The sequence below is a fragment of the Exophiala spinifera genome (genome assembly GCF_000836115.1).
Source record: "Exophiala spinifera strain CBS 89968 unplaced genomic scaffold supercont1.1, whole genome shotgun sequence".
Taxonomy (NCBI): Eukaryota; Fungi; Ascomycota; class Eurotiomycetes; order Chaetothyriales; family Herpotrichiellaceae; genus Exophiala; species Exophiala spinifera.
The window spans coordinates 2,716,412-2,743,783 of NW_015622513.1; the positions used below are offsets into that span (position 1 = coordinate 2,716,412).

Genomic DNA, 27,372 nt, shown 5'->3' on the forward strand with positions numbered 1-27,372 from the left:
GACTTGGAAAAGGCAGGTTTGCTAAGATATGCGCTCGTTCAGGGACTTTCAGTTCTCGCTGATGTATACATCAACTCATCTTTGGACCGTTTTCCCTTTTACTTGTGTGTCCACAGCCCCGGCAATGCCACATACAGATCCAGATGTCCTTGTTACAAGAGGCCGCAGCCCCCCAGATCAAGTCATGTACCTTCGTCCAGTCATACACCTGAATGAAGAGCTTGTCAAAGAGATCTATCGAAACCCAGAATAGGCTGTGGCTCTGCCCTGCGTGACTTCCTTCCAAGCTTCACTCTCAAATGCATTCCTCATATATTGGTGCAACCGGCTCCCCTTGCAAGGATCGACCCAAGTATGGAATGACATGTTCATCTCGCGCTGTTGCTTTTGCCATGTCAAACACCCAAGGCGACGAGTGCTTTTGCTGTCATGCTGATATTCTGATTGGGTCAGGATTTTCTCCAGCTTTGCAAGAAGTTTGGTCTTGATCCTCCGCCTCCGCCATGGCTGCGTCGCTAAGTGCCCGCATTCGTGTTCTGGGAATCTGATTGTGTTCTCCGAAGTCGAACAAGCGCAAACGCAGACATGAAGCTTGTTGTGCATGAGAATTGCTGGGATAAAGAAAGGAACGAGGTATGCAGAGGCTGCTAGACGGCGGAAAGGGAGACCTAACACCTGACGTTTATCCTCCAAAGCTTTGCAATGCTTATCTAACAGATTCGGTTTGGAGCAGAATTGTTCCATCACGTTCTCTATCTCGATCACCTTGTCGTCTTTATCGAGAAAAGAGCCCAGGGAGCAAAGCGAGTAACAATGTTGACAAGATGAAAATTGGTGCCTGACCTGATTGTGTATCGGTCTTGAACAAAAGGCTGGTCGATTGTTTCGGATTGTGCTCAGGCAAACAGGAGAGAAAGACTTGGAGAAGCCACCCAACAAGTTCTTCAACATTGCAGGCTGATATCTGACAGATAGGGATCCTGTCAGGGAGCGAGATGAAGTAGATGAATTGGGTAACCCGAGATCATTTCCCCGAGGCTCTTTTGTCCTCGGTATCTATGTTTTCGATCATCTCTACGTTAGGTTGGAGGCTTCCAACCCAAGCGTACCCAGGTTGAGTGCGTGTAATTCGTACTGTAGCCAGATTGACAAGCTTGAGAGAGCATTATCGCTTCGTAGTGGGTGCAACAGCGATTTCGACGAATTGCCCATTAGCCACTGGCCGGAGCCTTTACATCGCCATTCTTCAACGGAGAATGACTGCTTCAGGAACGACAAAGCTTCGGAAAGCCGTGGACGTGTGCGAAGACTGGGTATCTCTCAAATGCCTATATAAAGTAGAAGCCTCCCTCGGTATCAAGTAAAACTTGGTTACTGGGTGCCAGGTAAACTTTGTCACTCCCATACTGTACATGTGAAGCAGCTGCTATACAACGAAGCAATGCTCTTTCTATTTCTTCCCGCCCTTCTTACCCGACGACCCTTTCTCCTCCGACGGGTTCTTCTGGCCAAATGAGCTTATTAGTTCCAGTATATTGAAATCATCCTGCTCAAACTCGTTGTGCTCGTCCTCGAACTTGATCTCCTTTGTCGATTTGGCTTCCGAAGGAGGGTTTACTTTTACTGTAGCATCGGCCTGGGCTTCTGTTGTCTCCTGTCCCTTTTTCGCTCCCTTTGCGCTGTCGAAGCTTGTACCGAACCGCGCTCGGAAGCCCGCCAGTCGTCCGGCTTCATCTTCCTCCACGCTCAGTAGTTCTTTCGAAGTGGGGTGCCATAAAGGTGAATTTCTCGTGTCCCGTGTGGATCTGTAAACTGGTGTCGGAGAGGTGGTTCGCATGGTGAAGGCGCTGCCGTCCGACAGGGTCACGAGCTGTGTGAAGGTGTATGGCCGCTTGGGTCTTTTGAGAAGTCTTGCATGCCTACATGACTGGCAAATGTACGTCGTCGATGTGGTGGCAGACGGTAGACTGGGTAGCTGGCCAGGCCGAAGAACAGGTCGGAGTGCACAAGACATTTTCAGCGGGAGGAGTTGAAGTTCAGAGACTGCTGTAGAGTCGTCAGGCTGGGACTCGAGTAGGATGTCGATGGAGAACTTGAACTTCCTGTGGAAGTGTTGGGGCCGATGCGGCTCCTAAGCTGCTACAGCGAGTTGCGACACAACTTCCACTGGACGACTGAACTGAGTAAAAGGCTGGATCAAAAAGATTCCCTGCCAAGGCCGCAAGGCTGCGAAGCACGGCCACGAGGCTGCAGACCCGCGTTCACTACAATCCAGAACTTCTTTAGTGCTTGGTTGGTCTTTAGACCCGCGCCACATCATTCTTGTGCTGCTTTACTTCCCCCAGGGCAGAGAAACTCTGAGAACGGTCAATGTACTGACGATCAGAGTTTCCAGTCTGAGTTCTGTACAATCATGCCCGACCCCAAAACGGCCGTGAGCTTCGATGCAATCATCCAAGCCAGTTAGTACCAATGTTGTTGCAGTTCAACCTGGCACAACCCCGCTGACCGTTGTTTCCAGACCGCCAGAGAAAGAAGAATGAAGCGCTAGCGAACGAGATCTTCGGCAGAAATAAACAGACCAGGGGCGACTCCCGCAGTTCAAGCAAAGTGTCGACGAGGACGCCAGATCTCGCCAGTAGAATCACAAAGGTACGCGCGCAACCACAAGACTCTCGCATGTTTTCTATACGAGTAGACGTCCTAACCAAACGCATTGCCTACTTATGTAGGTCTCGTCGCACCGCTCATCATCCGTAGCGAGCTCTGGCTCAGCCAGAAACACGTCCTCCAGACCCTCCTCCACGACCCCTCAACAGGCACGCGCGGCACGGCTTGCGTCCGCGCTTGAAACACAGCAAGCCAACATCGTCACTCCGCCCCGTCAGAGTACAAAAGGCGGCCCAAGTCTAGGTCTCAGTATAAAAGGCAAGGCAGGGCCTTTTACCGTCGAGGCGAGCAATTTCGCGCCCGGTACCACCGCCGCGGACATAGAATCGGCGTTACAAGGAGACACGATCGACGACAATGGCGCGAGCGGGATGCTATCGTGTCGAATCGTGGCGACTGCGCCTGCAGTGGTGGCCGAGATGATCTTTTCCGAACGACACATTGCAGACAGGGTGATTTCGACCTACAACAACCAGAGAGCAGACGGGCGAATCCTCCACCTCTACCTGAAGCAGTCTGGATCAGGACCTACGCCTGTCCCGTCGGGGGGGAACGCCGCCATTACGCCCACGCCACCCGAACCCGTAGCATCCAACCATCAATTTAGCGACAACGGCATGGATGACGTCGAGATGGAGAGCGAGGCTCCCTTGGCACAGGACGACCGTGATCGGGAACGAGACAGACGACCCGCAAAATCGGACTCTGACAGTCGTGACGGAAGACGTGACGACTATGATGATAGGAGAGACGATGACCGCCGTGATAGAGACAGAGACAGAGATCGAGAGCGTGAACGAGAGCGAGAACGAGAACGAGACCGTGACCGTGAACGTGACCGGGAAAGAGATCAACGTTACGACCGCCGTGACGATAGAGCTCCAAACTCCTCCACCTCTTCCTACCGTGACGGCGGTAACAACAACTCCACCCCCAACAATCACAGTCACAGTCACAACAGCTACAATTCTAGATCCTCCCACTATGGCAACGGCGTAGGCGGTCCAGGGCGAGGCATGTACGGAGGTCCAACCGGCGGCGGCATGTACCATCGCGGTGGAGGGAGAATGTACAGCGACGGTCGCGGCGGCGGCGGAAGTGGAAGAGGTGGTTTCGGATCAGGATACAGAAGAGGATATTAAAACTATCCGTCGTACTCGTATCAAGGACGTGATACTTGACTCCCGGTACCTGGTACCTGGCACCTGGTACTTGTCACTTGAATCATGGTGTTTTTGATCCCTGATACTTGCTTGTCACTTGGAATTATGGTTTTCCGGCTTCTTCTACTCGCCAAAAAAACAGGAAGGCCAATTCCTTCTTCCGTCTTTTCCTCTCTCTCTCTCTTCCTCCCGCCGCGAACGCTTGTTATCTATCTGGCATAGGGCTTGCTTTGCCTCGGCTCGTCTTGGTCTGGTGTTTGTTTTTCTTTTTCTTTCCGCCCTTTTTTCCATGGAGAGAGATGGGACGCCTCGAAACACAAATACGGACAGAGGTGGACGGATGAATGAAAATAGGACGGATCAACTCGGGGACCTTACCTTGCCCAGAGATCAGTTGTATTCGTGTCGCCTCTACGGCGAGTTAGTCAGTCAAAGCCAGTCATTCAGTCAGTGTCTGTCACTGCAAGTCAAAAAAAAATAACCTGTTTCCGATCTTTGAAAACCATGACCCAAAAAATAATCAAGATCAAAACCAACACCAAGACTACAACCACGACTATAACCAAGACGAGATCACACAGTAGAAAGACATCTTCTTTTCTGTTCTTTTTTTTCAAAACAAAAACAAGGCAAGAGTTCTCGATGTCATCATGAACCTCGGCCTGGATCCCATTTTCAAAACGTTCTGATACCCACCCTCTGAAGTTCTCGACTCTGGTAGGTCCTTACTGCCCGTACTTTATACTACAGATTGAATTCCCATGTCACGGCAGGTACCCGAAGACATTGGACCACCGAAACACGAAAAAGGGGATGCCTTTGGACCGAAAGTGAAAGTGAAAGCGGGAGAGAAAAAAAACCGAGAGAACAAAAAACGCCAATCCACTCCGTACCTTTGGCACGTAACCAACACTACCCGTACCTAGAGAAGAGGGTGAGGTACCTGAGTCATTTCACTTTTTCCTAGGTACCTGGGACTTCCTCCATCAGTCCCACCTCGCTGACCCCGGAACTGCTCCAAGATTGCCGTTTCCTTTGACCCGGAACTCAGATCTTCTGGCCAAGTCGTGCCGTGCCACGGCATGCCGTTTGTGCGATGCGGAAACCTTCATCCGGACCGGAGTCCACGCACTTCCAACGGGGTTGTATTGTACAATATCGTCAACAATCCTTAGCCGCTCGCTTGTTGGTACAACAGTTTGCGTTAAACCTAACCCCACAGTCACGCACGCCCGATCGCCTCTGGAGATGAACTTTTTTGAGCATAACAAAACCGAATCTGCATACTCGTACCCATCGATGTATGTGTTCCTGCTAAAGTTACAAACCCCCTGACGCCCAGGTTCATATCATACATGGAGATCCCAGTCCATAAGCTGTTCCGTTCCCGTTCCCGTTCCAATTTGCGCTTCCGCTTCAGTGTCAACTCCGAGATCGAATCCCTAATCACTCTTCAACATGCTTTCGACTAGATCACCCAGAGGGCCCCAGTAGTCTTTGCCGCCGCCCTTCTCGAGCCCGTGCTCATCGATGAACAGAACGTAATGCTTGAAACTGGTGTTCAAGTGCGGTTCGAGACCCAAGTGTACAATGACCTGATAGTGGTGACAGTAAATGTGTGCATAGACCCGGTAAAGACGTTTGAACAGTTGTCGTACGGTGCTCGGGAAATGCTTCGGGAAAGGGACACCAATACGAGATGGGAAGGTCGATTCGTTGTCGACGTTGGATTGTACCCACGTCATCAGGTGTTCGATGTATTCTGGGGCGGCCATCTTTGTGGGTTTGGGGTAGCCTGTTGCGGCGTCTTGCCAGAGGTATTCGAATCTAGACAAAGAGTCAGTCTCTTGATGCGTCCTTGATCTTCTTCATTTCTCATCAACGGTGAGGAGGGGAAGGTGATAGAAACCATGTGAGGAATATGTCGAGAGGCCAGCGTCAAAGACAGGCGGAACGTACTCATCTGTAGCTTTCATCTCGGGACAGGACTGCGGCGAGCAGAACTCTGTAATCGACCCGTAGAGCAGGTTGATCTGATTGTAGAAGTCGACCACTGTTCAATCCGATTAGCTCCCCGTATTTACACAACAGAGTGCTTGGGACAATTATGGATGTACCATTGACCGCAAGCCATTCGTTCAGATCTTCGCCCTCTGGTAGTTTGACCGCCTTCCGCAGACTCCCGCTTCCTAAAGTCGCCTCGGCAAACTGTCGTAATTGGTAGCTCGTCGTGCCTTTGTTGGTCCGCTGCGGCTTGAACTGTCCCCGGGTGCGGGCGTTGCTAGATGGAGAGTCAATATGCGATGCCGGAGAGGATGTCAACCCTTGACGCAGGAGTTTTGCTGCGCGGGAAGGGGTCGAGGGCGACGAGCACACTGAGTTGGGCTCGCTGTCATAGCAAGTGAAGGTGTTGACCGTGATACAAGAGGAGGATTGTTTGAATGTCAAGTGCGGGTTGAGGGGCTGCGGAGGGTATGAGGGAGAAGATTTGAGAAACTCGTACATTGTAGTGAGTAATGAGGCCATCGGGGACAATGGCTCGGTTTGAGAGATGCGGCTGTTTGATGGTTTATTCGGATGTCAGGTTGGCGATTCCTATAGAGCATTCCAAGTTGTTGGTCAAAGTGTCACACTTATTGGAACTGTGATGGGAGGAGGGTGCGGCGTTTCTACGGCCACGGCTCATGACTTACCTAAAAACTTCGTTCAAGATCTTGTCGTGGTCAATAGTCAGTCAGCGCTCTTGTTGTAAGTCGCGGTGATGGAAAAGCAGTATTCCAAGAGAGTGTGCGCGTGTCCACCTGAACGAGTGCGTTTATGAGTTCGGAGTACTGTCGACAAACTGGACTTTTTGGCGAGCGCAGGTGAGTGAGCGACTCAGTGCCGCCATCGCCCTAGTTCCCCCTTATCGCGCGTTGCCCAGGCAACGCTGACAGGTCACAAATACTCGTAATAGAGCACTAGATGGACAGTACTCATAAACGCGTCTCGGCGACACGCACTCCTTGACTACGATCAATTCGGGACTCTGCGCTTGGGTCGTCGAACAATAATGATATTTCTGTATAGCCATACCATTAGGCCCCCCCGTAAAAATGCCAGCTACTAAATAGAAAGGGTATCCCATAAAGCTAACACATCTGCATCGCAAAAATCTACAGCCGTGGAACTGCAGAGAAGTCTTCAACAAGCTCGCGCACCTCATCCTCCAGACCTTGCGTCTCCTTGTGGGGATCATACATCTTATCCTTGATCCAGGCTTCCAAAGTTTGATCATCCATGTCTCGCAAATGGTGTACACGGTCGACATTGTCCTTCTGCGCGGCGCGAATGACATATAGTGCTACGCGGGCACTGACATCACGAATACGGGTGACGGAAGGATACAAGAGGGCAAGTTGCTTCTCTTCCTCCGTGATCATAGTTGGTAATGCTTCACCAGAAGCATAGATCATGCGCGAAGTCACTTGGACCGACTTGGAGAGAATCGTACCCAGACCAATGCCCGGGAAAACGTACATGTTGTTTCCCTGACCGGGATGGTACGTCTGACCGTTGTACGTGAACGGCTGGAAGGGCGAGCCTGATGCAAACAGAGCACGACCTTCGGTGTTGACAATGGCTTCCTCGAACGTGCACTCGGACTTGGATGACGGATTGGAAAGTGGGAAGATGATAGGTCTTTCATTCCACTTGGCCATCTTTTGTAAAATCTCAGGAGTGAAGGCGCCTCCGATAGTGCTGAGACCCATGATGATGGTGGGCTTGACATACTCGATGACCTCGTCCAGGTTCTTGAACTGCTGCCCATTGTTGTCTGTTCTCGAGAAGTAAATCTTGTGTTCGGCAAGCTTGTCACCTCGATCTTGCGTGACGAGACCTTTACTGTCGACGAGCCAGAAGCACGACTTGGCCTCGTCTTCAGTCATGCCTTCATGGACGAAGTAGTCAACAATCTGCTTGGCAACACCCACGCCAGCAGAGCCAGATCCCAGGAAGACGGCTCTGTGATCCTTGGCAGCAACGCCTGACTGCTTCACCGCCCCAATTACGCCGCCCATGATGACAGCACCGGTCCCTTGGATGTCGTCATTGAACATGGCGTAGTCTTCTCGATAGCGTTCGAGCGATGGGAAGGGATTCTTCCAATCCTCGAACTGTATCACAATGTCAGGCCAACGTTCTTTCAACGCCACCATCAGTTCGTCTAGGAATTCGATTTCCTCTTGTTGTGTGACTTTGTCTCTGCGGCTACCCATGTAGAGCGGGTCTTCTTGAAGAGCCTTGTTGCTGGTTCCCAGGTCAATGGTCAAGGGTAGGGTTCCCTCGGGTCTGATACCGGCACAGCCAGTATACAGAGCCAACTTGCCAATGGGAATACCCATGCCACCGACTCCAAGGTCACCCAGACCAAGGATCCTGGATCCGTCCGTGACAACGGTGATCTCCACGTTCTTTTGGGGCCAGTTTTGGATAATGGCGGAAATATGTCCCTTGTCTTCGAAGCTGAGGTACATGCCTTCTGGCTGTTGGTAGATCTCTGACCATCTCTGACAGGCCTCCCCGACAACAGGAGTGTAGACCAAGGGGGTCAACTCGGTGAAATGGTCCGTAAGCAGTCTGTAAAACAGGTGGACGTTGTTGTATCTCAGAGTGCTCAAGTACAGAAACCTTTCGATATCTGTGGTTTTCGATGCCAGTTGAGCCAGACATCTCTTCTTTTGCGTCTCATAGCTCTCGGCGCGAGGAGGAGTTAGACCATAGGTTTGGAGATATTTGCGGACTGGGATGGAGAGGGACGTGTCGAAATGGGCGGCTCTGTTGGGGACGTGGGCGGCGGGAAGGTTGTGTTTGGGCTTGTGGTGTGCAGGAGGATGAGCCTTCGTCGAGGACGTGGCCGCAGCGAGACTGCCTACGCTCTGGGCAATAGGAGCCTGCGTCGTGGAGGTGGTAGTCATGTTGGCCGACTGGATGAGGGTGTTGAGGTTGGCCCTCGACTTGGAGTGTCTGGAGAGTTTGTAGAGCATATGGACCATCGGGCAGCCGCGCGGTCTTTATGCGGTCCGCCGACAAGGAAACAATAGTGCACGATCCGAGGCCAGTGGTCTGGAGTTTGATGCCGCGGGTATAACAGTGGGGTGGGGGATGTAGCCTCAGGCGAGCGCACAATTTAATATGCCGGAGGACCAAGCCAAAAGGTTTGTATAGAAGATTATGGGTCAGACTATGGGTGAAACCGGGTGAGGGAAAAGCTGTAGAAATACGGAGTACGGACAGTAGGAGACATGCGACGACGGTTTAAGAGTCACACAGAGAAAGTGTCACCAATGAAACGAAAGGGAATCGCTTGACAGGATGTTCTGGCAGGGGCCGCAGGAGAAACGGAAAGCGAACGGCGTGAGATCCGTGGTCCGTCGAACATGATAAGGGTGTCAGAGTTCGAGTCCGGAAGCTTGTGAGGTGAGAGCATCTCAACTTTTTTTTTTCAAGTGCGACGATGAATCACAGGGCGTGACGGCCAATCCGACAGAGGGCAGAGTCGCTAACAACGTGTCCTAAGCTCAACTAAACAAGGCCAAGCATCATGCCAGATTTGAGATTTCTCCGCAAAAAGGAGGCTGAGAACATGGCGATGGATGGACCGGTGGGCGGACGGCTATGCAGGGTTCTAATTCTCGCTCTTGTTGTGCTAGCTTAGGCATGGACTGTAGCCTATAGGGGCGGTTCCTTGCCCGGAAACACAATGCACGCTTACAGGATCCCTGGGCTGGGAGTCCAAGCATCGCCATTTTTAGCCACCAAACTCGGTCTTACAGTCCGACGTGCTGATGCGGCTCGCCTCAATTGGCATCCTCCTGTCGTGCTCGGACACCGACCGGTGGGTGATCGACGTGAGTGCACATGAGACAAAGACTCAGCAACGCGCGAAGCAGACCGACCATGTTTCGAACGGCCAGTATGCCCCCTGCTCGTACGGATACCTGTAGAGGCACCATGTCCGCGTCGCTCCCTAAGCTGTGTCCATATATGATATCTGTACTCCAAACAAATGGATCTTTCCCCAAACAGCTGCTGGGAATTGTCTGCAGAATACTTGTAGGGATGGTCCGGACTCCGCTGTGATCACGATGATACACAGTCTCATGCTGGCCAATTTCCGCCGAGGCGATCGTAGTGGAAACCTCAGGCAGGGTGCGATGCCATTCTCCTCAGCAGTCAAGATCGCCTCCGGATTCTCATCGTGAAAGCATTCGCGTGACCCACCGTCCGCCACCAAACTGCTCCCCCGGACTCAAAAGTACGAGGTAGTAGGAATCCTGTGTCTTCGTGGTGCATGCGCTTATGCAGGAGACGTTGTTGACTTGGGATTTGGTGAGAGCGAAAAGTGCGGAGGAGGTGCATAGGGGAAGGTCCTGTGCATGAGTTAGAAAAATTGTTGAGAGTCGTAAGAAGACTGCCAGTCTGTGAGTCAATGCAATCATCCAACCTCACTGTAGTGTACAGTGCCGAGTTTCAGCGAGAATCCTCCGGCCCAAGCCTCCGTCGGGTTCTTCGTCAAGACCTTAAGTCGAGGAATGGAAAAGCTAAAGCCCACTTGAATGCTGAAAGAAACGCCACAAGGACTCGTACGGGCACTACCAGCGTCGGGAGCGGAGAGCCTCGTCAGCATTGGTCACAGTCGCACAGCACAAGGCTGAGGTTGGGAGCCGTGGCGCATTTTGGTAGTCCGAGTCCTATAAGTTACAAGGAAAGCCCCTTGTTGATATACTTCGTTCTTGTTGCCTCCGCGATACAACTATCTAAGTGACCATCACGGCTTTGTGCTCTCACGCCAGCTGGTCAGGACTTGGTCAGGACTGATCAGGGCCGGTGTCCAGCTTTGGCTCCGGCCTTGGCTCAGTGGCTGAAGCCTGAGAGTAATGACGTTTGAAATGGCAACGAGCCTCCGCAGTTTGTTGCCCCAAGCCAGTTCTGTTCTGTCACCATTGCGTAGCTAAGGGATTCAATGACATGATTTCCTCCTCTTCACACCCTTCTTGAAGGAGCTGTTTGTTCGTTTGTTCGAGTCGTTGATTTTGCAGGTCCTCCAGGCTGAGGCATCGGCACCATGTCTTTCCTCGCGTCCTGCTGCGGCTTTGGCCGTAAAAACAAGGCAGACGACACGACCCCATTGTTACCTCGCTACGAGGATGACACTGCTCGTGAGCGGGCTCTTCATCAGAAGATCCATACTTATCAGATGCTAAGGGCTCTATCCAAGGGCTATATGCCATCGAATGAACAGACCATAGTCAACCTCCGAACCCTCCTCGCATCCGACCTCCTCAATCCAAACAACCGTGAGCTCAGCGATTCTGGACGTGCTCTAATTCGAAATTGTCGAACATGGCTAAAGCTATTCATCCAGCTTCTACAGCACAAAAACAGCGAAGACCAGATCCAAGACTTCATCTGGTACCTGACGAAATCTCGAATCTCCCTTGACGTCAACGATATCTCGCATTCCGCCTCCAAAGTCAAAGCCAGGGCCGATGCCCAAGCAGCATACCAGAGCTTCCGGACTGTCGGCAGCCTCCTCCTCACCAACTCTGATTTCAGACTGTTCGTGAATGATGTTGCCACTATAGGAAGAGAAGTGCTGGCGGACACTGCCTTTTCCTTGTCAGAGGCTGCCGAGAAGACTGGCAAGCAACTCGAGCTGTCTGCCGAGGAAGAACAGGCAATCTCCAAGCCAGGCGCCGACGAAAGCATTCAGCCCTCCAGGGAGGACGTGGAGGAGGCGGCGGCACAAAAAGCAACAGATGAGATTGCTTCGCAGTTGAAAAAAGTTGGGACAGATACTGTGGAGAGCGCCAAAGAGCATATCGGCAGTGACCAGGGCGACACTTTGCTATATCGTCTCAAACAAGTCATTCTCAATCTGAGGAGTAGAACTGATTATCACGACTCCGTGTCGACTATTTCCAAGCTGATCCAGAGATATGCCATTGCATATTCCCGTGTCGCGGATGCGACCATCTCCACTGCGCAGGAAGATGTCCACACCAATCCGGCATTAGACCGCGCTATACGCAACTTTTGGGAACTGATGAGCAGTTTTGGCGATCGTGAACAATGGGAACGACTGGAACAAGCCTGGAACAAAGTCCTGAGTCACGCCAGATCCGATCCTCAATTTGAAAACTTCATGGTCGACGTCGGAAACACCGTGCAGCGAATGTTCACCGATCCCGAGTTTTTCGACAATGCCGATAAGAAGTTGGACGAGCTCAAGGATAAATCTGCGAGACTGGGCAACGAATCTGAGTTCCGCACCGACTTTGACCAGTTTCTACGACAGGCACAGGTCACCATCAATTCGGTCATGGAGGACAAGGATGTCAACGGACTACTTCTAGCTACGCGCCGCATCTACAGCGCTCTGTCTCCACCGAACCGCGTCGTGAACCCTGACCTAATCACCGATTCGATCCATATCTTCCTCCCGTTGCTGATCCGCAGCGTCCAACACATACCCATACCTCGCATCGAAGTCTCGGTGCCGGAAATGGACCTTCTCCTCGAAAACCTTGTCTTGGAACCAGGTCGCAACGTCAATTCCACCTCGTTCCTCCCTTACAGGCTGCTCGTCTCGACCAAGAACGATCTCGAGATTCGCAAGACACATTCCAAAAAGACCGTCTCATCCACCACATCCCTGGTGACCATAACCGTCAACGGTCTCAGCGTTGCAGCACAGGATCTCGGCTTCTGGATCCGTGGCCACGCAGGACTCGTTCGTTTCGCCGACGAAGGCATCGCAAGCTTCTATCTCGACGAAAGAGGCATCGACATCTCATTGGACCTCGAAATCGGTCGAGAGCGTCTGGAACAAATCCTGGCTCTGCGGGGTGTCCGTGTCCACATCCACAAACTCGACTACGAGCTTCGCAAATCCAAACTGTCCTGGCTGGGGTGGTTGTTCAAGCCACTGCTGAAGCACCTGGTCCGTCGGTCGTTGGAGAAGACCATAGCCGAGAAGATCGTCGAGGGCCTGAGGGCCACGAACCGCGAGCTGGTGTTTGCCCGTGAACGGCTCCGGGCCACGCGCATCGCCGATCCTCAAGACGTCGTGACTTTCCTCAAGGCCGTCGCGGCGCGTCTCACACCGGCGGAGGATCCAGATGTGTACACCCGAGTGGGCGTCGATGCGCCCACCCGTGGAGTTTTCAAGGATGTCTACACTCCTGGCAGCCTCGTCAAGATGTGGCAGGAAGAAGCCGTGAAGGCGGAAGAGACCGTGGAGGAAAATGAAGAGACCGGCGGAGGATGGAGGAATGCCATTTTCGACGTCAATGTTGTTTGATTTTATTTGGTGGAGCGCCAGCAAACGGGCACGCGGTGGGCACATAGGAAATGGCGAAATGATAACATGATCTGAACTGATCCGACGGGTGTTGTCGTTGTTGGTGGTGTTTTCAAACAACCGGACCTGGACTGGACCGGACTGGGACCTTTTCGAACCCGATAAACATTATTCTTGGTTGTGTCGGTCTCAAATACGCAGCTGTACTTCAACTGATGCATTGTTTTCTCCCCCGTCCTGCCCATGTCGGTCTCGAATCCTCCAGTGCGTCAAGTGTACCTACGTGGTTGACTGCTTTCCATTGTTTTTTCCCCTCTTGACTGTCTCGGTCTCAAACCTACCTACATATTTCGAGCCCCTACCACCACCACCACTCGTAAAAGAACCGGAGAGCGAGCTCGGCCGTGATGACTGACGGATTCAGAAGAGGAAAAACCGATCAGAAGCGCAAAAGAAAAACAAAAGGACAACGGCAACACCCCTCGAGATCGTCAATGTGAGTTACTGATTCTTTCTTCTAGTTCTTCTTTTTCTTCCTCTTCCTCTTCCTCTTCCTCCTCATCCTCCTTCTTCTTGACTTGACGGTACCAACGACGACACCTCGTGCTATGCTATGCTGTGCTGTGCTAATAAGCCATGCTGTCTTCAAACGAAATGGGATAAAATACAATAAATCTAGCAGGATAAAGCGTCCAATTGTTTTTTTTTCGACAAAACTCCACCACTTCTAATCCCGTCCCATTCCACCCATTCCATCCCATCCTCGGCAACCCGGTTGACCCAGACTCTCTCTCTCCCCCAACTTGGAACGAGACGTCTCTATTTCTTTGTTTCTTTTCTCCCTTCCTTGGTTCTGTTGGTACCGATGAGACAGCCGCCCTTTTCCTCATGCAATTAGTTAGGATTTCATGCTATTCAATACACGGGGTTTTTTTGTGTTTGTGTTTCCGTATCGCACCACCAAACGTAAGACTTGTTGTGTGTTTGTGTTGGCGAGCGAGAGAGAGAGAGTGTGTGTGAGAGGGTGGGCGAAAATGACCCTTGCTTGTCATTCCTCCCTCGATCGACGAATCATGACACAGAACAAGCCTCCTTCAACTTCAGTATTTTAAAGCTTCACGACTTCTTTTCATCCTCGCCTTTGTTATCCTGATCGACCTTCTTCTGGCCTATCATACCTTTGACGCTCGTCCATATCCCGGACGCGGAATCTTTGAATTTCTCCCACGCTGATCGGTTTAGCTTGTTGCTCAGCTCTCTGTAGCTGTACATCTCGGCCCAGCAGTCCCTACCCCATTCGCACCCAGCCATATTGACCATGAAATCTCGCTCTGTCTCGCTGTAGTGGAAACGCGGGTCGGTGGTGGATTTCTGCGCCTTGTCCTTATCAGCGTCGGAGGGTTCCTCTTTTGTTTCGACCGCGCAGGCCCCAGGAGGAAACGAATTGATCTTGCGTTGCTGGATGAATGCAAAGTGCGTCCTCAGGTACGGTTGCGAGGCGTACAGGTGCTCGAGGGCATCTTGTTCCTTGTGGTCCCACTCCATATGTTTCTGCTCGTAGAGAACGGGATCCCACCACATGTCGAGCAGGCGGTCGGTAAAGGGAGATCTTCTGATGAAAAAAGACCCCAAGTTGAATCCACTGCAATCCTGAGGTATGATGATGTCGATGGATGAACTGAGGTTGTCGCCCGTAGGTGAGCGGGAGATCGGGTCGAGGAATTTCGTTACTGGAGGATGTGTGATGTTGAGAGGATTGTAGACATTGATGTCGCGGTACACGTTGTCCTGGAGGTTACGAAAGATGTGAGACTGTAGAGACCTGGATGGTTCCATGATGAAGGTGTTGAGATCAAGCCACCAGAACCTGGGCGACGGCATGTTAGCATACAGTCACACGCACGCTCCGAAAAGAAACAACTATGTTCAGTTGTATCCCTTTCGTAGAAGTATCAGACGTACCACTCGGCCTTGGGATACCTCGCCATTGCATTCCGCAAGAGATCGACCTTTTCCCAACTTTCCCTCCACTCGTGAGCGTAGCGTTTCTTCGTGCTCATATCGGTGATCTCGAGTTGATAACCCCATCGTTCAGCATAGCGTTTCTTGTTCTTGACACTGTCTCGCTCTATTGCCCATTCTCTTGGACCTTTCCAGGACATGACGCCACCTCCTTCATTGGCACCTAGGACGATGACGAATTTGCTGCCTCCGCCGAGATGGGCATTGCTTCGGATGCTGGACAGTAAATCTGCAGAGAGGGAGAGAAGAAGTGGTTAATATGGGAAAAGCCAGCCGGCCTAGACCGCGGACAGAGGGACTCACTCGTCTGCGACATTATCAAAGTTGAGATGGTCACAAGTGCCAATATAATGACCAGGAACTTGCATTTCCGCAGTAGGTTTCCCAGGAGGGTCTTGACCATGGAGAAAACGCTTTCACGCCCGGGTGACCACCGACTGCGGCCCAGTTTCTCTGGATCTTTCCAGTTGGCAGACAAGGGGGGATATGGACTGTTGAAGACGGGTAGGGTGGAGGTTAATTTTCGTCGTGAGCGTTGGAAGAAGCCCTCGTTTTTTGTCTGGATGGTTGGGAAGCCTCTCACTTGTGCACTCTTCGCTTTCGCTGCTGCCCACTGGTCGTCGTTACCACTGTAGCCATTTGTTTGCGCAGAAAGATCAAGACCCAGACCCAGACCGTTCAGGGTGGACGCTTGGTCGGCGGAGCCATGTGCTGACCATCTCCCAGTTCGCAGCGGGGAGGGAGTCCGCGTCGAGGACATTGGTGCGATAGAAGAGGATCTAAGCGGACAGGATGAGGATGTGGACTCGAATATCGCAGGACATGTGATCGGCAGGTAAGAGGGTGAGGGTTGTTGCGGAAGCGAGAGGATCCCGATGTTGACGACGACGAGGTTGTGTCCCTGCGCCAATCGCCCAAGGAGATAACGCCGCAGATATTGTTATTCCTCCTTTTGTTCTGCTCGCGACGAACCAACTGGCAAGACGACGTCAAGGGTAGAAGGAGTGAGAGCTTAACACGCAGGGTGGTTTACTGGCATGTGGCGTAAAGGACAGGAAATCCGGATATGCGAGGGTTTGTCGAAATGCAGAGACATTAGGATGAGGGTTTGGAGAAAGGTGACAAGGTGGCCATGGTGTATTTCATTTCTCATTCCCGTACAATGCAGCGGTGCAGCCAGGAACCCTGACACAAAAAGGTAAACTTGATGGGCAGATGCTGATGGGAGCGGGATTCATATCGCCAAGCGGCATATTGTGTACTGCAACCTACCGCTTATTGCTACAGAGTACGAACGACCACTTCTTACAGAACATTATTCATTCGCTGGCTGACTCTCTTCTCTGTCTTAAGAGACATCTCAGTCCCTCCAAGTTATGCATAGCCCACTAATGAGTTTGTGCGGCGACAGACTTCTGAGGGAGCTGGACATGGAGGAATCTCCCGCAGCGTCCTACTCGTACACAGAGAGAGCACAGGTACTTTCTCACTCACATGCAAGACGTGAAATGATACTGTAGATGCAAACACAGCCACATGCATGCGATCTCAACCCTTGCCCTGCTGGTACAGATTGAAACAGTCCATTTTCCGTAGTCGTCCGTACAAACCATCACCAGGCTCTCCTAATAATCCTCAATTGTTTCAGCTGCCACGACATCCACCTGAAAATAATCGTCTAGACTCCACCATTATCCTGATATCGGGCTAACGCGTCAAGATCCCTGTCCATCTTTCGACTAAGTGTTGCTTGTCCTTTAGTTGGAGGCCCGGTGGCGTCGGACCCTTGAGGGACCAGGGCGCAAGCGTTGATCGGAGTATACTCATTAAAAGATACATACAGTCCGCGCAAGACTACAGACTACGAGTGCTCCATAGAATGTACTGATATTGCACTGTTGTAACGTTGAACGGAGCGTGGAGTCTCATCCACCACATGGTACTTTAATGTATGAATGGACTAGACAGTACAGAGTATGATGATGAGAAGTGACCATGAGATTAATTGTGTCGTGTCCTCTGCACCTGAACAACCGTCATCCCTGACCTGCAGGAACCCCCCTACTGCGAATCCGTGTATCACCCAGTTGCTGCTTGATTCCTCGAATCGTTGCACAAGTACCACGGAATATCTGACGAATTTTCTGATCAACGGAGCCATCAGTCATGCCAATCACAGCACAGCACATCAAGGATACCAGCGAGCCACCACTCCTCCAGAGCCTGAAAGAACGTTGTCTGTGAAAGATGAAGTCGACCATTGGTTGTCTACATAATCGATGTGAGATGGGCAGCATCTCCAACGCCACAATCAACGACAATCCTTGACGCCGGCCTGTCATCTTTCCAAAGCTCCTCGACATGTACACTCGAAATCAGCCACGTTGATACTTCACAGCTTGTGAGTGGTTGCTTGTTAATATACATATAGTCATCATAGTCATGCCTTGCTCATTCTCATACTTTCACGCTCCTTCATCCGTTGGTGATGATGGCGTTCTTCCTGCACCATGAAGCCTGCCTCGTTCTCTGGTCGATTGCGAGCGCTATCACCGAATGTGACTTCGACACGTAACTTCAAAAAATCACCATTGGCACCATCGTATATGGTGATGATGTCGCCTGTGTAGATTTTCCCAAACAATGCTGCATCGCCATCCGACGATTCTTTGCGCAATTCGACGCCGTTGACGTAAATGCAGCCACTTGCAGAAGTGGCCAGGACGGTTCGAACGGCTGGCATCTTGGTCCAGTCACCACCCTGCTCGACATGTTTTTCCATCCCTGGCGCCCAGAATGTGATCTTCAAAGCATATTTAGGAATGCGTGTGTCCTTTGAATCTGGGTATTTAATTGTGCAATCGACACCTCGGCCCCAGGAGGTGAACCTTGCCTCAAGGTTGAAATTGACCTTCGCAAAAGAGCCTGGGATGCTCGTCAACTTACCGAATCGCTTCGGGGGTTCGATGAAACCGGACTTCTGAGCCCTTGCGTTGTTCATCTTGGCAGTGTTTGAGAATGAGCGGAGGACACCATCTTCTGCGGAAGCAGGATGACCAAAGTAATCAGTTTTGGCGTCAATGGTTGTAGCAGTGACGGAGGGCGAACCCGGTGTCGTGGTGATGGCTCCATGGAATGTGTCCGCCTTGGCTCGAAGTTTGCCAACTCTTGATGCATTGCGTGCCTCCAATTCAGCTTCGAAAGTTGCAGGGTCTGCAACCAGACCAAGATCCAAGCGACGCGTGAATATTGGTTCTTCAGTACCGGTTAGGGTTTGACCTAAGCCATCATCCAAGTGTCGACTCACACTACTGGATGGTGATAATTCACGAGTGCGTGGTGTCACTGGATTGTTGGTCTCGGGTGATGCAGCATCTGATACGTCCGCCTCAGGGGAGGCCATGTTGAGTTGACCAATCTGATGTTCAGCACCCATCAAACTTGCAGCAGATCCGGCTCGAGGATGGTGTTTACCGGTTGCTGCCGCTGCTTCTGTGGTATTGCCTGCAATCACGGCATTGTCTGCACCGCCGAGTGATCCTAGGCGGCCGAAATCATTTACGCTGATTTGTTCGACTCGGTTTTGAATGTCGTGGACATCAGCCGTCGTTGTGGGTGGAAGCTCGGTGCCAAACAATCCCGAACTGCGCAACACCGATTGAGAGATCTCCCCAAACAAGCGTTGGGCAGGATGTGCCATGGGCGTAGGAGGCAGGAAGCTATCTCCAACGTCCGGCAGCGAAGGATAGGTAATGTTATCAGGTGAGATGACTGGATCAGCGAAGGTTTTCGCTCGTTTGGGTGCCCGGTCGGGACTCTGGGCTGATGATGGCGGCTGAGTCAACGCATGGAGATCCTGGATGAGTTCATCATCGAGTACATCTTCATCCACCTCGTCAACGACATGGAGTTTTCGATCGAGAGCATCTGGTGGCTCGAGAACACTGTATTCCAATAGGTCCGGGACGTTGCGTAGCCACAGGTGTCGCAAGCATTCGGCTTCTTTTGGTCGTAGAGATGGGTTTCTATTAAGCAACTTTCCGATGAAATCAACCGCTGCATCCGAAACACCGGCTTGCTTGAGAGGTTCGAAGTCGACATCTTTTGTCATAATGTTGTTAAGCATCTGGGCGCCGCGATCGTCGCCTCTCCCATTGATAGGCGGCTTCCCACACAACATGTGGAAAATGACTGCGCCAAAAGACCACATGTCGACTGATTGATCGTAAGGAGATGGAGGAGGCCTGATAACAGGCTCGCCTAGACGACGCCGCTTCTGCGCCGATCCATGTTTGTAGCTCGCATAGTCTGGATACACTTCTGGAGCACAATAGAGAAGGGTGCCGCAAAAGGTCTTCAGGAAAGTTTCTTGATCTGTGACGCATTTGGACAACCCAAAATCTGACAGTTTGACAATCAAGGGGGATCGAGAGGCGATCAGGATATTGTCCGGTTTGATATCTCGATGGGTGATGTTTCTTCGGTGCAGGTAGTCCAGGGCATGTACAATCTGTCTGGTAATTTGTTGCCCATCGCGTTCCGAAATCCTCCCTGTCCTCCTGAGTTCTTGAGAAAGCTCGCCGAATGGTACATATTCCATCAAGATATAAATCCAGTGAGAGTACGTGTGGCAGTCAACATAATTAACAATGTTGGGATGCTGAAGGTGTTTCATGATGTTGAGTTCGCTATCAAACTTGATATCGAGAACTCCATTCTTGATGAAACGATGCTTGTCCAGTTCCTTTGCCGCGTAGACATCACCCTCCTTTTTGGTCTGGACTCGATAGACAGTCGCAAACGCTCCTTTGCCCAACAGACCAGTGAAATTGTACAAGCTGCCTCCATTCCAGTGATTGCCATAGGAGCTTTCACGCATAGAAGCAAACTGTGCAACCTCTCCCCTGGCGGAAAGATATGTCCGAAGGTTCTCCTCATAGGCATCTTCCTTTTCGCCTCGTGATGGTATCCTCACCATGAATTTGATCTCTTCCTTGTCTCGTCCACTGAATAAGGAGATGATGGAACCATTTCCGAGTGCTATCGTGGCTGGACGAGCGGGGATCTTGCCATGTCGATCCTTCATCTTGATGTGGACATCATCCACAATAGTGCCATTTGTCGACAGATCCTGCAACATGAGACTCCCTTGACTGTTCACAAAGATCTTGAAATGGATCTTGCTCACAAGGCTGTCGTTTTCGTTCGGCGTCAAGAGGATATCGCTCGCAGCACTGGAACGACCAAATCGAAAGCCATCTCGTGGATGTTTCACTTGGGAGGATATGCGTAAAGCTATGTCGTGCGTTGCATTGTAAACTGACGAGAACATGATGTCGTCTCCCGAATATTCCTCTAGGCCCTCGTTCTGCAGTATGTGCTGCCTTCCATGTATGAGGTTGGCCTTGACCGCATCGATTGCGGCAGACGAAGTGGGATATAGGATACAAATCACGTCAACTGCGTCGCCCTCGGATACGATGGACAGATTTCTCCCAAGTCTTCTGGGGTCTTCGACGGGCTGCGTGAGCTGAGTAGGCTGTGAGGAACCCATAATTACGGTGTCGATTGTTTCGTAAGATTCATTCACTGGTAGGCGAACAGGTGTAGACCCTCTCTACCAGTAAGTTTCAGTAGGGTACCTCGACTCTTGCACTCTCAGAACGAACCTGCACGAATGCGGCCAGGTCTTCGGGCCGGTTTTCGTAGTACTCGATTGGACTCACATCGGTTTTACTCGAGGGACTCGTTGGGAGGGAGCCATCGTTGTATCCAGGCTCAGCCTCTTCGTCACCACCATTAGCAACGTCCATCTTGGAGACATGACATTGAAGGATTTGTGTGGAAGTGTGTCGAGGACACCTTCACAAGAGACATCCAGGCCATGAATGGGTGACTTGCGCCCGCGTCGCGCCAGCAGGCCGAATTTCAGGCAACGATGTCATATCATATGATCATAGAGAGTAACTTCCTTCCACATACCTTGGTATTATGTCCGCCTCTGTAAGGGCAGGGAAATCACACTGTTCTGAGGCTGTATCAATCAGCCTCACGATCTCGGGAAAGTTTATGACTGGTGTGTATTTTCCCATGCTTTGTACTGTGAACGGTCTTTCCTACAGATATCTTTCATGCCGATATGATCTCCGCAGAGAGGGAACACCAATCTGTTACTGTCTTTCTTTCATACGCCGTGCAGTACAGCACTTGGTCCCAATAAACAATTGTGCACCCTCAGTGGCTGAGACACTCCCAGGGAAACAATGGCCTAGCCGATGTGACCAGGTGAATTGGGCTGCTTACCGCTTTCAGAGGCCTACCAGAAGGCCGGAAGGAGGTATTTTGCTTTCCAGAAGTCAGCAGGCATGCTCGAGACTCAACAGAGCGGACGACTTACAGAAACCAGAGAGAGACCCTTACGCCAAATCCAACTGCGCCGGAAGATTCTGGGCTCCGGGGAGATTTTCTGAACGAGGAAACGGGAAAAACGCTGTTAGAGAGGCAGCATAGAACAGCACCAGGGAACAACGAGAACAACTCGACAGCAAAATGGACGAAGAAAGTTGAGATTGAAACTGCGACCTCGAACAAATTCCCCCGCCAACCGCTTCTGCGAGGATTTACAAGCTTGTACAAGATCCTGGCTAATGGCGTCGTGCCTCTCGCCCCTTCCCGGTTCCCCGTTCCTGGCCTAATTTAGTGGGCTTGGAGCCTATTTGGCAGGGCAAAGATCAGGCATGCATGCACATTTGCTCGTTAAGCAGTCCATGGCCCATCAGGGCACCCATCAGGGCACCTCATGAGGCTGCATCTTTATCTATCAGAGTATCTACGGCACTCCGTCCTCAACTACCAATGTGACACAACATCCAACATAACTCTACTAAGGAGTAGTAAAGTTACAGACAGGTACAGGTATCCTCCAGTCCTCATTGTGCAAGTCGTCGGCTCAATGCTTCGTGATTCTTACATCGTACCATTCGCAGTCGTCCTATCCCTGGCATGGTGACAGCACTCGCAGCACCGAGTCAGAACGGCCACTTACAAAAACGCTTGACCCTTGAGCGTCCCAGAGTCACATCTCCATGGCTGCCTTGGCAATTTGGTCGCGTCTTCGAATCTCCTCTTCTCGCTGCCTTCTCGCGGTATTCGGGACGACCACATCAGGTACTGACGAGTTCTGCTGTATAGCTGGAGTAGGGCGATTGCCTACATAGTTGGCCACTGGCAAAATCTCGACCATATGGTTTTGGGACCTAGCCGATCCATAGGGGTCGGCTTGAGGATGGGGCACGCCGACTTGGAGAGGCTGCTCATCCCTGATTCCACTCTTCAGCCCAGGGGTGCCACTGACCACCAACGCATCTGTGGCTTCTTTGAAGGCTTCATCAAGAGATAACGAGCGCTGCCATCCCGGATTGGAAGGTGTAGGTAGAGGTTCGCCATTCTCACCAAGTCCATAGCTCATCAATTTGGCCGCTTTGTTGAGTTCTCGCTGGCGTTTCCTTGCCTCAGCGACGGCAGCGCGATATTCCGGATTTTTCCTATCCTTATCGATCCACTCGTCAAGCCCAAGTTCTTTAAGCTCAATGTTTAACAGTTTAGTCGTGTATTGGACTTTGGGTTTAGGCAATTTGGCCCTCTTTCTAGACAGTTCTTCGTCATAAGATGTTGGGGTCGTAACATCAAATGGCTCGGGGGGTAAACGACGGCGTACGACTTTAGGTATTGCAGGTTCAGGAGCAACACTCCGGCCTTCAGCGAATCTTTCAGTGGATTTTCTTGAAGTCCTTCTACTACCTGGTCGCTTTTTCAATTCTGAGCCATCTGGTGTAACAGCTTCAGGAGTAGGGTCTGCAACTTGTCTGCTTGCCGTCGATCTTGTGGTCCGAGGTTGCACCTGCTGCTCTTGTTGCACTTCTGAAGCATCCTCGGAGGGATCTGCCTGGGAGATCTGTGCATCCTGATTTGCTCTGGCTTTCGTATCAATGACAGATCCAACCCGATTTTGAGTGTCTTGCGCAGTTGAACTCTTGGGATTCTGCAATTCGATCGCTCCTTCGTTGTCTTCATCACTGAATTCGACATTGTCTGCTCCTGGCTGTTGTGTGGTCGATGTCTCGAGGTCGCCGATAACAATATCAGTGCTTTGTGGGCAAGATGCCGAATTTTCCGGGTTGACATGCACACTTGGGCCGATATCTTGAAGTCCAGAGAGTTTCCTGTGAGACTCATGCAAAGCATGGACCGTTGGAGATGCAGCTGCGTCTGATGTTTCCGCTGCGCGGATAGAGCGAGTCACATTTCTTGGAGGAACGTTACTCTCAGGGTCAACAATAGATTGGTCGGAGAAATCAGAACGCTTTTCGACCTGGGATCTCCCATCCTGCGCCGGAGGGGCACAAGCATGTTGCGCGATCGACCCAAGCTCTTCACTCGCCTGTGAAGCTCTTTGTAAAGCCACTTCAGATAACCCCTCGAAGGGACTAGAACTCCGTGAGACACTCGATTCATCAATCGAATGGTTTTCGACAGAGTTGCTGGACTGGGGAGTTGGCATCTGAATGAAAGAGGACTCTTGTCGGCAAGATGGATCGGCATATCGATCTGTGCTGTCCGAGTTAGTTGGGGCTCGTGATTTCGTTACACTGCTGCGTCTTTTGCGTTTGCCTAGCACGGTGGTGATGTCGCTGTCTTTCCAAGGACGATCTCTAGCCGTCTCGAGCCCTTCAAGCCTCGCCTTGATGGCAGCGTTCTCAGCCCGAAGCCGATCGATATCGATCTCATTTGATGAGGCGTTCCTCGTATCTTGAAAAGGTAAATTTGGGATGTTGTCGGGTCCATTGGGATATGCTTTCTCATTACGCATGATCGCATCGCGCGATTGCATCTCACGCATTGTGGTCCTGAGATCGTCCAAAGTGCCTCGGAGAGTCTCCAGAAGCGTTGCCATCAGTCTAACCTGTGTATCCTGCTGTTGAATCTTCTGATCTTGGACTGCGATCTTCTCATCTTGGGCCCTCATCCTGGCCTCTAAAGTCGTTCGATCTTCCATGTCGTTCGGAGTGGGTGTGCCCAGGTAGGAAGCATTGTTGAGTGGCGAGGGGTGGTAGGGCTGCACTTGCGACTCCGAGTACTGCAAGGCGGACAAACTCGATTCTGGGGAGCGTTGCATTGGAGTTTGCGACCCTCGAGGAAGGGGAGGCACGCCGGATCGAGGGGGATTGGTAGGCCTGACGCTTCTGGGTTGGACAATGTCTCCCGAATAGCCAAAGACGGCATCGACGATGGTATTCGTTTCATTGTCCTTCAAATAGGTCTTTGATAACTTGTAAAAGTACTCGTCCCTGACCCCATGTCAGCAGGAAAGACATCCGCCCACCCACGGTACAGATACATACTGCAATCGCCGCTGCTGTGGTGTCGGCGCAGCCTTACAAAACTGACCTAGCGCAGCCGAACATTTCTTGCAAAAGACCTCAGCCAAAGTGCATCCTTGGACTGCTTTCTGAAAGACGCCATCTGGCACGACCTGTGTCTTGTTTCCAATCTCTGTCCCAAAATGCTTGCCTGGGTGCGCGGGATGGACATAAGAAGAGGTAAGGCGGATCCACTCATTCACAAACACCCCAATCTGGGTGTCGCACTGAGAGCAGAAGAGATTGACATTAGGTGCTGGTGCTTGCGATACACGTCGTGATGACGGTGCCATGGTGTTTGTGGTCGTGACTCGCTTGAGATTGTGCAGCCTGCACGCGAGGCAGAAACCTGACTTTGAGGTGGTTGAAAGATGCCGCCTAAAGACTTTGATGACTGACACGGGTCCAAAGTTCTGGGACCGAATAAAGTGGTTTGGAAACGCGGGACGCGCACAGTCGCGCCGTGCACAACAGAGAGTCAATCACGAAATGTGCCCCTTGTGCGAATACGAATACGAATACGAACACCTGCTGCACCGTGTGCTCCACCCCTTCGCGCCCTTCAGGATACAGACGGCAGAGGAGGACTCATACAGGTTTGGGGAAGTGACAATAAATTACGGGTTGATATAGACATGGCTGCACTAATACCTCGAACGGCTCTCCGAATTGTCCAACCTCAACACATTCTTATTCCCGCCTCTAATCATTCTACATATAGATACTTGCACCACTCCGCTTGGTTCAGAATGCCACCATCAATCGAAGCATCCAACGCGAATGCCACGACCGAGAAGGCCTTCAACGCCTGGCACCAGCCCGGGCCCGCGTCCTATGACTTCCGCAGTGACGTACTGACGACGCCCACGGAGTCCATGCTCAACGCCATCGCCAACACCACGCTCCGGGACGACGTTTTTGTCGAAGACCCGACCACGAACGACCTCGAAGCGCACGTGGCTACTCTCTCGGGCCATGAAGCAGCTCTCCTGGTCATGTCCGGGACCATGGGCAACCAGGTGGCCCTCCGCACACACCTGGCACACCCACCACACTCGGTCCTGTGTGACCGGAGGGGCCACATCTTCAACTACGAAGCTGGCGGCATATCGACCCTCTCAGGCGCAATGCTCATCGCCATCATGCCATCCAACAACCACCACCTGACACTCGAGGACGTTCAGGAGAATGCCATTCTCTCCGCTGACGTGCACGCCTGTCCTACGACCGTCATCTCTTTGGAGAACACGCTCGACGGTATGATAATGCCACTCGAGGAAGTCCGAAAGATCTCTACGTTTGCCCGCCAACACGGCATCAAAATGCACCTCGACGGCGCCCGCATCTGGGAGGCTGTCGCCGCCGACGCGGGAAGCCTATCCGATTTCGCTACCTGTTTCGACAGCGTGAGCCTCTGCTTCTCAAAGGGCCTCGGGGCTCCAATCGGGAGCATAATCGTTGGTTCGAAGGCCTTTATCGCCCACGCGAGGCGCATACGCAAGATGTTCGGCGGAGGCACGAGGCAAGCAGGCGTCTTGTCTGCTGCGGCACGCGTTGCCGTGGATGAGACGTTCGGCAAAGGCCCGCGCGGCGAGGGCGGGAAGCTAAGAGCGAGCCATGTCCAGGCCCGCAAGATTGCAGAAATGTGGCAGAGCAAAGGTGGAAAACTCGCAAAGCCAGTTGAGACCAATATGGTGTGGCTTGACATCAACCATGCGGGCTACTCTGCTGAAAAGTTTGCTGAGCTTGCCGCCACAGAGAGCATCAAGGCTAACGGGGGCAGACTGGTAGTGCATTATCAAATCTCGGATGATGCAGTAGCGAGGCTAGGAAGGGTCATGGACAAAATGCTAGGCAATCAGTAGAAACAGTGCACATAATGGACTCAACGGCCGTAAATTTTGCCTATCTTTGAATTGATCCAGCGATCCAGGAAGGTGTTTTGATCTCGAAAGACTCTCGTGAGAGACCAAGACTATTGAACGTAGAGTAAGAATTGGAATTGATGAATACGGAAAGCCTCGTGCCTCGTCCGCGTAATTTAGATCTAGTCCTCCCACTACGTTCCCTGAACTTTTGGCATGGGTTCAGTTGCCTCGCCCCAAGGAACCAAACTTACTTCTGTTTTGTTCTGGCCAGCACTCGTGTACGCACGAGGCCGTCAGGTGTAGACATAGCCATTAATTCTTGACGGGTCGTATGATAACGATGGCTCATGGGTGAGAGAAAAGTTTGTTGTTGCGTAAATATTTCAACAGATCGTTGCAGGTACCTCAAGATGAGACGCCGAGTAGTAGCAAACGTGTGCAATTTTTCCTTCGCCGCTCAATCTGCCATATCATTCCGAGGCTATCTGACCACGATATCCAACATCTCTCAGATTTCATCCAAGAGTAAAAATCCAACAAATAAACAACCATGATTCTGGTGCTTGAAGAAACGAAACTGGCGCTCAAGTCCAGTATGCGAGGGATTTTTGTTTTGAAAAACGGTTTTGCGAAATTTCAGGTTCGCCTTCTGAAGGTGCACCGCATACCGTATGCGGTGCTCAACGTGGCCGCCATGATGCCAGCAAGAAGTGAAAATCAATGTTGCAAGAGTTTTAGGAATGCCGCATTCTGCGGCGAGATATGACTCTTGAGCTCTTAAGAGCAATGCACAAAAGAAAAAAAGTGTCGTCAAGTTCGTTCTCGCAATGAGTGCACAGCTTAATGGTTTCCACGGATTTCTCCGTGGTAGCTGCACAAGGACC

The 27,372-nt window shown here is 51.6% G+C and overlaps 10 protein-coding genes across 10 annotated transcripts; 3 read left to right on the forward strand and 7 right to left on the reverse strand.

Moving 5' to 3' along the window:
- Window positions 1-1,450: 1,450 nt before the first annotated feature.
- Window positions 1,451-2,014, reverse strand: PV08_01023 (uncharacterized protein; the record flags this gene model as incomplete). Its single annotated transcript, XM_016375388.1, has 1 exon — window positions 1,451-2,014. One exon carries the CDS (start codon window positions 2,012-2,014, stop codon window positions 1,451-1,453), a length of 564 nt encoding a protein of 187 aa, XP_016240664.1.
- A 399-nt stretch (window positions 2,015-2,413) lies between these two features.
- Window positions 2,414-3,812, forward strand: PV08_01024 (uncharacterized protein; the record flags this gene model as incomplete). Its single annotated transcript, XM_016375389.1, has 3 exons — window positions 2,414-2,462; window positions 2,522-2,652; window positions 2,733-3,812. The coding sequence occupies 3 exons, from the start codon at window positions 2,414-2,416 to the stop codon at window positions 3,810-3,812; spliced, it is 1,260 nt and encodes a 419-aa protein (XP_016240665.1).
- A 1,463-nt stretch (window positions 3,813-5,275) lies between these two features.
- PV08_01025 (uncharacterized protein) lies at window positions 5,276-6,359 on the reverse strand (the record flags this gene model as incomplete). The annotated part of the gene is made up of 3 exons (XM_016375390.1): window positions 5,276-5,660; window positions 5,793-5,886; window positions 5,951-6,359. The coding sequence occupies 3 exons, from the start codon at window positions 6,357-6,359 to the stop codon at window positions 5,276-5,278; spliced, it is 888 nt and encodes a 295-aa protein (XP_016240666.1).
- Window positions 6,360-6,988: 629 nt separating this feature from the next.
- Window positions 6,989-8,860, reverse strand: PV08_01026 (uncharacterized protein; the record flags this gene model as incomplete). The annotated part of the gene is made up of 1 exon (XM_016375391.1): window positions 6,989-8,860. The coding sequence occupies one exon, from the start codon at window positions 8,858-8,860 to the stop codon at window positions 6,989-6,991; it is 1,872 nt and encodes a 623-aa protein (XP_016240667.1).
- Window positions 8,861-10,941: 2,081 nt separating this feature from the next.
- PV08_01027 (uncharacterized protein) lies at window positions 10,942-13,179 on the forward strand (the record flags this gene model as incomplete). The annotated part of the gene is made up of 1 exon (XM_016375392.1): window positions 10,942-13,179. One exon carries the CDS (start codon window positions 10,942-10,944, stop codon window positions 13,177-13,179), a length of 2,238 nt encoding a protein of 745 aa, XP_016240668.1.
- A 1,116-nt stretch (window positions 13,180-14,295) lies between these two features.
- PV08_01028 (uncharacterized protein) lies at window positions 14,296-15,961 on the reverse strand (the record flags this gene model as incomplete). The annotated part of the gene is made up of 3 exons (XM_016375393.1): window positions 14,296-15,046; window positions 15,142-15,430; window positions 15,505-15,961. The coding sequence occupies 3 exons, from the start codon at window positions 15,959-15,961 to the stop codon at window positions 14,296-14,298; spliced, it is 1,497 nt and encodes a 498-aa protein (XP_016240669.1).
- A 1,680-nt stretch (window positions 15,962-17,641) lies between these two features.
- PV08_01029 (uncharacterized protein) lies at window positions 17,642-20,755 on the reverse strand (the record flags this gene model as incomplete). Its single annotated transcript, XM_016375394.1, has 1 exon — window positions 17,642-20,755. One exon carries the CDS (start codon window positions 20,753-20,755, stop codon window positions 17,642-17,644), a length of 3,114 nt encoding a protein of 1,037 aa, XP_016240670.1.
- A 76-nt stretch (window positions 20,756-20,831) lies between these two features.
- PV08_01030 (uncharacterized protein) lies at window positions 20,832-21,014 on the reverse strand (the record flags this gene model as incomplete). The annotated part of the gene is made up of 1 exon (XM_016375395.1): window positions 20,832-21,014. One exon carries the CDS (start codon window positions 21,012-21,014, stop codon window positions 20,832-20,834), a length of 183 nt encoding a protein of 60 aa, XP_016240671.1.
- Window positions 21,015-22,276: 1,262 nt separating this feature from the next.
- On the reverse strand, window positions 22,277-24,913 carry PV08_01031 (uncharacterized protein; the record flags this gene model as incomplete). Its single annotated transcript, XM_016375396.1, has 2 exons — window positions 22,277-24,548; window positions 24,603-24,913. 2 exons carry the CDS (start codon window positions 24,911-24,913, stop codon window positions 22,277-22,279), a joined length of 2,583 nt encoding a protein of 860 aa, XP_016240672.1.
- A 456-nt stretch (window positions 24,914-25,369) lies between these two features.
- PV08_01032 (uncharacterized protein) lies at window positions 25,370-26,485 on the forward strand (the record flags this gene model as incomplete). The annotated part of the gene is made up of 1 exon (XM_016375397.1): window positions 25,370-26,485. One exon carries the CDS (start codon window positions 25,370-25,372, stop codon window positions 26,483-26,485), a length of 1,116 nt encoding a protein of 371 aa, XP_016240673.1.
- Between the last annotated feature and the right edge of the window lie 887 nt (window positions 26,486-27,372).